At 41.3% G+C, this 12455-nt stretch overlaps 1 protein-coding gene across 2 annotated transcripts; it reads left to right on the forward strand.

Annotated features, from left to right (window-relative positions):
• The first annotated feature begins 258 nt into the window (after positions 1-258).
• LOC139947038 (monocarboxylate transporter 10-like) lies at positions 259-12145 on the forward strand. 2 transcript variants are annotated; one of them, XM_071944862.1, is made up of 5 exons: positions 259-1408; positions 2138-2513; positions 6752-7368; positions 7734-8100; positions 8525-12145. In XM_071944862.1, exons 2-5 carry the CDS (start codon positions 2282-2284, stop codon positions 9049-9051), a joined length of 1743 nt encoding a protein of 580 aa, XP_071800963.1. In that variant the 5' UTR covers positions 259-1408; positions 2138-2281; the 3' UTR covers positions 9052-12145. The 2 variants fall into 2 exon arrangements, with proteins under 2 accessions (XP_071800963.1, XP_071800962.1); XM_071944861.1 differs by having other exon boundaries at positions 259-2513.
• The last annotated feature ends 310 nt before the right edge of the window (positions 12146-12455 follow it).

Here is a 12455-nt window from a genome sequence, read left to right on the forward strand (position 1 = left end):
GCGGAGAAAGTCACTGCACAAACAAAATTAAGCTTGACAACAAAAGAACCATGAAAACATTGTGTATCCAGACAACAAAAGACCCCGCGCGCCGGCCCCAACACGCATCAAGCTATTGTGAAGTCACACATGTTTCTACTAACAGCTGATTGTATGGCTCCCGCCTCTCGCCTCGCACAAAAGCCCGCTATGCCTTTCTCACGTACAGACTATTATGGTGGATAAATAAATAAACAGTTCAGTCTAAAAAGTGAGATTTCGAACACCTGTCTACTGGAGTGTGAATAATGCGAACATACAGCTTGGTTCATTGATGGGGGAGCCGGCTTTTTGGAATGAAATTTACGAGCACTGAACTAGAATTTGAAGGACTCTGGGGTTGATTTCGCAATGCAGCTACATTATGTGTCAAATATCCGCACGCGTGATGGCAATGGTATTGCATCACCGCAGTAGACTCACACCTGCATGCATAATGTATAGGACGATCAGCTGTTCTTTTTACCGGTCTTGAATGACTAGCAAAGAACAACTGACTCCCCTAACTTGAGGAGAGTTCACCTGAACTGTGTCTAATTCCAAGGTTTTTTGTATTAAGGAGATTGTTCCTTACGTGACTGCACGCAATCGAAGACGAATTAATTGGCATGTGAGTATAATTCACCGGGTCGTAGCCCGCTGTGCCTACCGGACAAAATGCTGTATTTGACGGCGTATAGGGAGTTCGCTGTGACCGCTAATCAACGCCGTGAACTTTGCTCGCTGATAACCCAGGAACCCTGGTCCATGGATAATAAAACAACACACGGGACGTCACTTGGAGTTTTTAATCTCTCCAGTACCATGTTTATGGTTGATAACTCTGTTTCTAACAGTATTCCGTTTGCTGTAAAAGAGAGTGGACTATAGACTTGGCGTGCAGTGACTTGAGGCGACCACTAGAGCAAACATTAGGCCGTCACGAAATCAGCTGATCTAGCTCGGTCATGCTTTAAATATTTCTCCATCAAGTTGAATCCAAAGGTTCTGTCAATACAGGTTGTTGCTTGGATTGGTACATCTCTGCGCTTTGTGGACACACACGAAGTGTGTTTTCTTCATTCAGTAAAGTCACTATAGGAAAACAAGTTCGCAATATATTGTGGATTAAAACTACATCTGCATACAATCGAAGAAGAGCCACCAGAACGTCTCTACTCCCCCACAGTTCATGGTCATGTAAAGTCGATACATCATTGTCTACTGAGAAAGTTTGTGAGAGACAAATGGATGTTACTTCACCATCATTGAGTGTTCAATAACTTTGTTTCACGGAATTTGTCGGGGAAACAAAGCATCATTGTCTGTTAGAAATCGATGTCGCAGTGAACTGATGTCAAAGATAACAACAGACAGCACATGAAAGAAGGTACGGTTTAAGTGTCATGGTCATGAATGAATTGTGTTTTGCTATTTTGTTTTGACCTGAGGAGGAGCATGTTTTGACAACTGGTTTGCCTCATGTCGTGTGTATAAACGGCAGTTTGTAAACCGTTTTTTATGTTTAAGTGACTGCAACTTTTTCTGAGGAGTTCCCAGTTCCTATGTGGTTTTGTGGAGTTCATCCTCGTCGTGGCCTAAATTGGGAAATTATTGTTCTCCCACTTTTCCCCAAAGGACTGTAGTTTTCTCCTCCGATCTTCCTTGCTCATCTTATCTCTACACACCCAGGAATTACATCCACATGTAAAGACGCGTGCATAAGTGACCAGTCATAAATTCCACAAGCGAGTGGTGTGATAATTTGTTGCCTTATCAAGTTAGTGTCAAAATTACGCAATCGGACGGAGACCGCAGCGCTATCAAATTAAGGTCACGAAGAATAGACTTCCACAATTCGACACCGGAGAGAAGTGTTATTGACCATTGTTCTGTTTGTCGTGGGGGAACTTTCTCTTCTTGTGGTGATTTCCGCGAAGTGGGCATCAAGGTTTGGAAGTTGGATTGTTGCATCTTACTGCTCCATGGTTGCATGGATTGTGACACAGGCTTAAAGTTTGTCAACTTAGGCCACCCATGGTAGGAGCGTCATGCATGAGGCTATGTGAAAAAAGGACAGTCCTACTATTAGTTGATAGATTATGTTCAATATTAATAGTGACCTCCAGATCATAGCCTGAGCTCTGGTTTATAAGTACAGCTGGATCGTCCGACAAGAATCAAAAGATACAGTTTTAAAATTTGAGCTTGCTCGCAAGTTCCAACTTTGAGTTTGACGGGTACAGAGAAAACAACTTCCAACATGAGTCGGAGAAGGTCTAGGACAGACAGCGGCGAGATGGAAGTGGACATGGACAAACTGAGGAGGCGCCGTGCCAGTGCCTTCATCATCCCCAAAGATGGCGGCTGGGGATGGGTTGTCTGCCTAGCCTCGCTATGGACTAACGGCACCATCTTTGGTATTATTAACTCATTCGGTGTCATGTATGAGAAGATCTACGAAGAGGTCGAGGGAGCCAACAACTTCAAGTTGTGTAAGTTGAACTTTTATTTTCTTGTTTATTATAATTATTCATCTACAACAGCTCCATGGCCTAACCATTTACATGTAGGGCTCTTATTCCCCCCATGGCTTAACTTAGGACTAATATCTATTTTAGTATCTCCTATTAGGACTAGACTATAGACTAGACTAAGTTTAGGAGTATGGCACTAGTCCTATGTCGACACCCTGGTCCCGCATGCTAGCCACTGCACACGTTTATGATGGGGCCAACCCTCGACAACGCAGCCCCATTGGTTTTATATCTCGCTCGACTAAACGATTAAAACTTGAGCCGAGGTTAAAGTTTAAAATGATTTATGTAACCATGGCGGAAATCAGTCGTTAGTGATGTTCTAGCTTCAGTTCTGACAGTTTATACACGAAGAATTCCAGTCATATTAATAGGGGGCCCGCACAAGGGAAAGGGTTCGCCAGTTATTCTCTAGGGTCTTCACCAGTTTGTCTAGAACACCCATGGCGCCTTGTTGAACACCCAAGGTGGATAATGTGCGAATTATAAGTCTAAATTTTTAATAGGGGGTTTTCACCATTATTTTCTAAGTGGACTCTTGTGGAAAAGTTTTCTTTTTCATGCACTTTTATGAATATAAAATTCTCCATAAGAGATTGTGGCGTTAGTGTAAACCAACACCCTTTTACTATGGAAATTTCCACTGAATTCCAAAGTTCCAAATTTCAATTGGGCACATTGGGGGGGGGGGGGGGTACGTGCCCCCCGCGGCACCCTCCCCCAAGATACGCCATCACTGATTTCGAGATAAGTTGACAGCATACTTATTTACTCTTTAGTATTCGTTTAGGTTTAGGCAAATTTGCATGTATGGGCCTCCCCCTACACCCAAACCAGCTTCAGAGCACTATTAGTGTGAAAGGCACTGGACACCTTTGGTAATTTATTGTCAAAGACCAATATTTTCACTTGGCGTATTTCAACATTTGCCTAAAATGACGAACCAGTGAAGATTTTGGTTCAATAATTGGTCATCGAAGTTGCCACCTTGCTACACAAATTGTGTATTTCATATGCCTATACAAAAAGGGCTTCAGGCATGGAAAGTTTTTTTTATGATTAATTGAGTGATTAATTAATTAACCAAAAACTACGTTACGAGGGAGCCGTTTCTCACAATGTCTTATAATATCAACATAGCTCTCTCCTTTGCTCATTGCCGAATAAGTTTTAATGCTAACAATTATTTTGATAAAATTAATACAAGGGTGTCCATTACCTCAAAAACCCTGATACAATTAGGCCCAAAAGAAGTTGTTATCCTTAGTTTGTGTGGAGTGCCTAAACAGTCAACTGACAAGTTTTTTTTTTCTCATACCATGCCCGTGTGTGAACTTTCTTGGTCAATAAACGATTACTGCTGATGAGTGAGGTCACACGAAAATGCCCAGGGTATCCGTGGAACGCGCGTGTGAAGCCGATGTCAAATAAACCATCATTAAACCCCGGGTTCAAGATAGTGGTTAGAGGCACTGTTCACTGTTGGCAAGTGCTCAAAATATTTCTGGTAACATAAAAACTTACTTGCTTACGAGCAATGGAGAGCTGTATCAAACATTGAGGTTTATATAAAACATTGTGAGGAACGGCTGCCTCTGAAGTAATGTAGTTTAAAGGAGGTAATGTCTCACTCAACTATTAAGAATCAGGCCTGAAGTCTTTTTAAGGCATCTGAAGCACACAAGGAGTGATGTCGATGACCAATTGAGTCCAAATTTTCCCAGGTTGATATTTTATGCATGTTGGGATACACCATACACCCAGTGTATGAGATAAATATTGGTAGTCCCTTTTAACAGTTACAAATAGTGTCCAATGCCTTTAAGCCACATAACGATCCCGAATTTTCTGCAGCGTGGGGATCCAATGATAAGTCATACAATAATTAACGACTCTACCAATTTTATGATATCCTCACTAAAACAATTCGTCTGCCCTTCACAGCAAGACCTTTGAACAGTAATCACTATCCTTGTACATGTGTATAGATAAACATTTAGATCATTTGCGTCACTCTGACGTCATAACTGTCACGTGATCGAATGATAGCCCCATTTAATTTAGTGATGCCGAGTGGTACAATAAAATCGTAGCCAATCTATAATGTGCACCAGCCTTGACCCCTTTTCAAAATCTGAGTGATGCTGTTAAAGTGAACAAATATTTATTTTGTCCAATTCGGGACTATCGCTGCACTGTAATGTGAAACCAATGTGCTCTGAGAGAATAACGATGCATGTCAAAATTGTTTGTCGTGTGAACAGTTGACATTTTCAGGCCAAAGAATAATCATCTTTCAACTGTAGTAGATAAAGGACCTATTTCTGCCGCCAGAATCTTCCACAAAGCTTAAAGGCACTGAACACCTTTGGTTATTGTCACTTTATAGTTTTTCACAACATAAAATGCATAATAACAGTCTGTGAAAATGTTGGGTTCAATCGGTCATCGAAGAAAATCATGAAAGACAAATCATGAAAGACTCTTCTAGGGTCGAAACGTCAGGCCTTTAACTGTTTTTGAAAGAAAAAAACAGTAACACCCTTGTTGCACAAGTTTCTCTGTGTGCTTTGAGATGCTTGATAAAAAAGCTTCAAACCTGAATTTTTTTAACATTAATCTTAAATGATAAATAACCTTTTTCTCATATTATTCTAAGTTACTTCAGAAGGAGCTGGTAACAATTATCAAAGGTGTCCAGCCTTTAAGAAAATCCCTAAAATTGGCTCTCAAATTGTGTAATATAGAATATGAGGGTCCACACCCGAAATCTTCAAGGGACAGAGTTTCCTGCCACATCGGCCGTAAAAAAAAAGATCATACGAGGACATCATTGATTGGCGCAACCAGCAAACAATACACTATTGTGTTTCATGTAATAAAGTAACTAATCGTTTTATCATTGTATTATAATCCGTATTAGGATAGCACTTTACATAGAGATTACAATGTCGTTATATGCAAATATCTGATATGAGTTTACGCCCCCTCCATCACAAGCCACGCCTACTTGGTATTTTTCCACTTGGCTCGAGAATTTCATAAACTCAGTGCAAAGATTTTCTGAAACCTTTGTTTGCGTCTATTTTTCAAGCGCCTTATTTTGGGTAAATACCAATAGTGTCCAGCGCCTTTAAATGGTTCCTTTCTATTATACCGAGGTGCTTTCAAGTTCACGTTATCGTGTATAGCATGACCTACAACATGTCCTCTTTGTCCGGGTAAACTGTTGTTAAGGAACACACCAGAAAGTTATACAAATTTCGGTCAAATTAGTAGGCCTTGACCCCCCCCCCCCCAAAGTTACGCCACTGTTCCAGAGCTTTCTGTAAAAAAAAGCACGTAATCACACAATTTACAACAATTCCAGCACATCCTTAAAATAATCTTTTGTCTAGTTGTAGAAACTCGAGTTAAAAGCAAACACCCAGATTAAATTTAAGTGTTTATTCAACTTCAGCAAAAAAAGCCAACACACCAAACTTGTTCTTAATGTCAATAAACTTCATTGAGTTTCGAGTATTTTACGGTTGTTTTTTACAAGTTGACGTCGTTTGTTGGAACTATTTCAAGAACCTTGTATAACCACGTTGAGAGATAACGGCCTCTCAGTGGCGTTTAAAGTCCGATTGGCTAAGTTGTTATGCAGGATTACACACCGATGTTTAAAAATACATTGTCCAATTTCAAAGAGTTTCTTGACCCATTGATCCAACAATTGTTATCAAAATATATTGTTGAAGGTATTTCTTCTTAATATCAAAAACAAGAAAGAACTCAGCCACGTGGTACATGTAAATTTCAATGGTAATCTTATGTGGTGAGGAAAGAATCATTTGTGTGTTCAGTTATGAAGTTGGGCCGGGATACCAGCTCGGCCCTCTAGTGGTGAAACAAGTCTTTGTGCTTACTGGTTTAAAGCTATAATATCCTGAATAGCTGACGTCACAATGTGAGGCTAATGAATTATACTTTACACAAGTCTTGAGCGTACGTCCAGAACCGTACTATATTACGTTTGACCTCAGTTGATTTCACACGAAGATTCGCAGTTAAATCCTAGAAGTACATACACGTTATATATTACATAAAATAAAACAACACGCTGCAGCTTGTTCAACTTTGGTCGAGGCTAAATCATTCCACATCAAAGGAGATAAAGCAATGATTGTTCTTTTCCTTGTTCTATTCTGCAGCATGGGCAGCCTCACTCTGTTCCGGTCTGACCTTCATGCTTTCACCCGTCTCCAGTATCCTTACGGACCGGATCGGCTGCCGAGCAGCCGGAGTTATCGGAGGAGCCCTGGCGTGTGGCGGTATGATCGCCAGCTCTTTCGTAACCCGGATCGAACTTCTCTACCTAACGTACGGCGTCATGGTGGGTTCCGGTTTCTCCATAGCGTACACCCCATCACTGGTCATCCTGGGTCACTACTTCCGGAAGAGGATAGGTCTGGCAAACGGACTCGTGACCTTTGGGAGTGGTGTCTTTACCATCGTACTGCCCATCGGGTTGAAGGCGATTCTAGAGAGCATCGGGTTGCCGAACACGCTACGGGTCCTAGCCGGGTTGGCCTTTATCATGACGCTGGGGGCGATAGCCTTCCGGCCCGTACCACTTCCGGCAAACTTTGACCTTAAGATATTGGAGAGCTTAGCAGAGTCGGCACCGCACGGGAAGCCCGCCCTCAAGAACCTGTTTGGGCTGATGGATCTGCTTGATTTGCACGTCTGGAAGAAGAGGAACTATAGGATATGGGCAATCGGAGTGCCAGTAGCGGTACTGGGATACTTTGTTCCTTTTGTTCATTTGGTAAGTCAACTTAATTTTGTTTTGAAACAATGGATGTGCCCAAATAACTGCTCACAATATTGGCCAATGAGCAACCATGTTTCGACCTCCAGCCTAGATAGGGGGCCCTGCTCAAAATGACGTCATGTGCATAATGGTAAACACAGAACAATGCTTGACAGGCCAATGAACTGTCGAGAATGAGACCTTGATACTGTTACGATTATCAAGTGCATTAAAGTGCTTTCTCGTGAAGACGAGCAGAGTATACTGATCGAAACGTCGAGGCCAAACCGGCTCTTTCAAAATAGTTTCATTGTACCCGCAAGTTTACTATTATGTTATAGTTTAGCCTTGCACTAAAGTCGTTATGTTTAATTCACCAGATAAAACATGTCAACCAACTCGAGCTCGGCGGCAACCCGGCCGTCTTGATCACGTGCATCGGGGCCACTTCCGGTCTTGCCCGCCTCGTCTTCGGTCGCCTAATCGACTCGCCAAAGGTCAACAGAATCTACCTTCAGCAAATTTCCTTCCTGGTCATCGGCGTGACCTCTACACTACTTCCGGTGGTCAGGAACTTCTATGCTCTTGCTCTGATGCTGTCGTTCATGGGGATATTCGACGGCTGTTTTGTGATGCTGATCGGACCGATTGCTCTTGACGTGGCTGGGCCTGAAGACGCCTCCAAGGCCCTTGGGTTTCTCTTCTTCATGATGTCGTTTCCGATGACGGCTGGACCACCAATAGCAGGTACAACGTTTGAAACAAGTTTGGGTCGTTTATAGATTGGTCAATTTTCCAATAATTAAAGACTGTAAAAACTTGCCCTCATGCATGTGTATTCTATGGAGTTTTACGTTTCAACCGTTCAAAGGCGATCTTGTGGTTAGTGTTTGTTTGAATATCAGTTATTTTGTCGGTACATGTCTCAATTTTTGCACCGGAACACAATCAAGCGATCTGTCAGAAGAAGCAGAAAATGGTGCGGTCATTTTTGTCTTGAACATTCTTCATGCCTATATACATGTAACAGGTACCTTGCTCGCTGGGATAGTAAATACAATTGCGCTCTAAAAGGGCAACAGTTTGTGGAATGAAGTTTTTCATCATGCTGCGCGAAAATACGATGCCAATTTACCATAATAAAATGTTCATATTTTGTTGTTTATTATAGGATTCATCTATGATAAACTGCAAGACTACACGCTAGCGTTTCTCCTCGCTGGGGCGCCCCCAATCATCGGTGCCTGCATCCTCTTTTTCGTGCAATTGGAAAAGCCCGACGACGACACGCCGCTTGATGACGTCAGCGTGGAAGAAGACACAACCGAACAATCCCGAACCCTGCTGACCAACTCGGAGACCGATGATTCGCTTGAGTACTCGCCGTACGCACGGAGGAAAATCACGGTACTGGAGAGCGGCGCGAACGCGCTGCCAGCCATGGGGGAAGAGGGGATTCTTCCACGGCCTATTCTCTCCGGAAAGAACGGTGACTTGCCGAGAAACGTTTCGTCCCCCGCACTGCTGCTCAGCGAGCGGTCTGGGCTCAACGGAGTACCGGGGATGAACGGCAAGATGCCCCGCATGGGCCGGCGGGTCACGTACGGTGAAGTTGTTTTCCATGGAGAAATTGAAAACTTGAGGCCGTTACCGAATCCGACAAGACTGTTAGTATCGGAAAAGGTTTCAGTGGTTTAAGTAACAGTTAAACAGAAGTATAACACTATCGTGAACTTATAAAACCAGACACGCCATTCAGGTCCTGGCGGATTGATGGAGATGTCACCGCAAGGTTCCCATCCCACCGTTATCAGCATCGAGGGTATGGTTCAAAGAGTGAAGCCCGAATGTGAATTCGATACTTGTTTGGACGTCGTAATAATTCGCACAAATTAATAACAATCTTTGGACACTCATCTACTTATCGTTTTAAACGGGTTACATGTAAAAAGGTATTGCTCTGTGTTTCATTTCGTTTGACTTGTCCCTTGGTTATCTTCAATATTATACTTTCTTTTTAAGTACCCTTAGTCCTGCTTTGCAGATATTGGGCCATTTCAACATATAGATCAGATAATAGTTGTAAGCTATTAATTGAACAACTCAATTATATTGTAATGAAAATTATGTTCAAATTTAATTATTTATTATTTTCTTTTGTACATTTACAAATTAATTTTGAAACATTTAAAATTCATTACTTGTTACGTTTTAGATTTTTGACAAATTTTATCTATAGGGCGTTTTCGAAATCACATCTTCAGTTTTGGGCTCCGTTTCAGGTCCCGGCCAGTTAGTTTTTACAAAAAACATGCGCTCGTTACGGCAGTTTAGGCGAACGGAGTCTTATGCACTGGAGCCCCAGGCCGTATACGTGGGTTCGAAAAGGCCCTTTTTAATGTCTTCTACGGCGCCCAAGGCGTCCTCTTTGAGATGATGAAAACTGAAATTTACTTAAAGTGAGTAAAACAGAAAAGGTGATTAAGGACTGGTTTGTAAAATATTTGATGAAGGTAGTTATGGACAGATTAAGAACCCGGCTTCCAGTAAAGAATGCTTATTTGTTTACAAAGATTTTAAAACAAAATTGATGAGTTCGTATGGTACGTAAAATGTTCTGGGTCTTACTCCCAGGCGTGCTACAATGCCTTTAATGTGTAAGGCCCTGACATAATGTTAGTCTGGTTTCAAAAAGTAAGCAAACTGGCAGCAATTTTATTTTCTGCACAACCAAATTGCAACTGTCGTAGTGCTTTTCAATGGGAATTGTTTTCTTCGTAACGACCCAAAAAATGGGAATCCTTAAAAATAAAATCAGGATGGCAGTTTTTAAGCACATTTCAAAAAATTGCAAACTGGCAGATAATGGTTTTCTTGGAAATAATTTGTCATTATCGAAAAGAAATAATTTATTAAGATGGCATGGAATGTTATATACAAGGTGTACATTTTCCCCGAACTGCTGGCAGTGTCTTAAGGCCTGAGCCGTTGTCGTAAATCGTGATTTCGAAAATAGGCAGGTGCACGTTGCCCACACTAAGCCCAGATTTATGTTGTCAAAGCAGGGCAATGCAAATTCTGTGCATTGGTCGTTTTTCTGGGAAAGATTAATTGCCATACCTACCAATTGATTTTGGATAAAACATCAATGCTGAAGTATGGGTAGACTGGTCCCCTGTTATCCGCAATGATAAGGACAGGTGTTGGCTTAAGTATAATACCGGTCATGTCGCTTTTAACTGCGAATCTGGAACCATGCAAATCCATATGAAATGATGCGAGTTCAATGGTGACTGACGTGGGCTCAACACACTAATCTTATCTCTGACGTAATTTACGAGCCTCGAAGTTTGAAATAAGATGTATGTGCAGAAACAGGTCGATCTTAATGTGCTTGCCACCACCACTGCACATACACCTCATGCACATGACGTCATTTGGAGTAGCGCCCTCTGGCAGGTATCAAAAGAAGGTAGCGCATTGGCTGAGCCTGTGCGCGCGAGCGTACACAGTCCATGCACCTGCATCGCGTTTTCCATTTGTTGTATCATAATATTGTTGTTTTACGTTAAGATGGCAGCGGGGTGATGACGTCACTACATTAGGTCCATTCTTGATGATGATGTACATCCGAATTCTTGAATAAAAATGTTTTGACGGTGATCAAGTCCGTATAATAAATAATTAGGAGTCTTTGTAACCCATGTGTCTGATAATCGTTACCGAAGTTGAACCAACCTGTATAAATTTTAACTATAAAAACTTTAAGTACAAAAATTAAGTTGTCAGCACAAATTCCATATTTTTATTTAACTTGGCATTGAAAATGAATAGAGAGTTATAAAAATGAATCTTTTTAATGATGAGTATTATTATACGTAATATTGTGCGTAAGGAGAGAGTGTATGATTGTGTTGCCTTCATGACAATCTCAGACAATCAAGCTTTTGCCAAACAACTTTGATATGGTGCTGCTATGCTATAACGTTTTTTGTTATAGTTTTTTCTTTCCTTCAATAATTGTCTTCCTGAAAAATCTACGCAAAACTATTTGTATCAATATAAACCACAAGGGACACCGCCAATATAGGGCTAGATAGCCCAGTTGGTAGAGCGCCGGCACGTTAATCCAGAGGTCGTTGGTTCGAATCCCACTCTAGTCAATTCTTTGTTCAACCCCAAAAATCAAAACTATTTGTCGGACTTTGTACTTAAAATAAAACAGGATTGCCTTTGCAACAAGAGTAAGAGTAATATACCCAAAAGACAGCATCACCTCATGGGGATTGTCTGAAGTTTTATGATACGGTAAATCTAAAAACTGGGAGTTTACCCATGTCTCTGGTCCTTTTGGGGCATGTCCCATTTCTGGACCATGCTGAACCCGAAAACGTTTTTTTTAAAGGTTTTTTTATAGTCTTTGGTAAAGGGCACGTCTATTGACGAAATTGTAAATTTGATATTGGAACAATTCCAGGGGCACCGAGGCAATTGCCTCCATTGAAGTATCACTATAAAGTATCCTATATTCGATTATGTAACTGGTATAATGTAATAGTTATATTTAAATGCACGTATCTTTCAAACTTTCAAATCCAACCCTTATTTGTATTAAAACCAACCGACTAAAGTCCACATTACTCAAGGTGCATTAAGCACATCCTACGTTGCGGATCAGCAGTCAACTTTTAGGCTCCTATTTTAGTGCCCAATAATGTTTAACATTTTGCGATTGTTGTTAGTTGTGCATATTGAAATGAAACCCAAAGAATGTAAAAATATAACTAATTTATTTCCCTTATACATCGAGACAGTTGTGTCGTGATTTTCGGATGTCTGGTTGTCAGTTTATTTTTGTCGCCCCCTAACCCCCAGCCCCCTCCCCCACCACCACCAAAGAGGGGGGGGGGGGGGGGGTGAGTTCTCCAATAAATTATATTATAAATTTTCTAAAAACTTGATTTCGAAATGTAGGTGGTTGGGTTGGGTCAATAGAAATATCTTACAAAAAAGTGAAACACAAACATTTTTAAAGGATTGGGGTGGGGGAGGGGATATGTAAACAAAAAACCACCACGTCAGGGTAATATCTTGCCAGGTTG

Source organism: Asterias amurensis, chromosome 14 (genome assembly GCF_032118995.1).
Source record: "Asterias amurensis chromosome 14, ASM3211899v1".
Taxonomy (NCBI): Eukaryota; Metazoa; Echinodermata; class Asteroidea; order Forcipulatida; family Asteriidae; genus Asterias; species Asterias amurensis.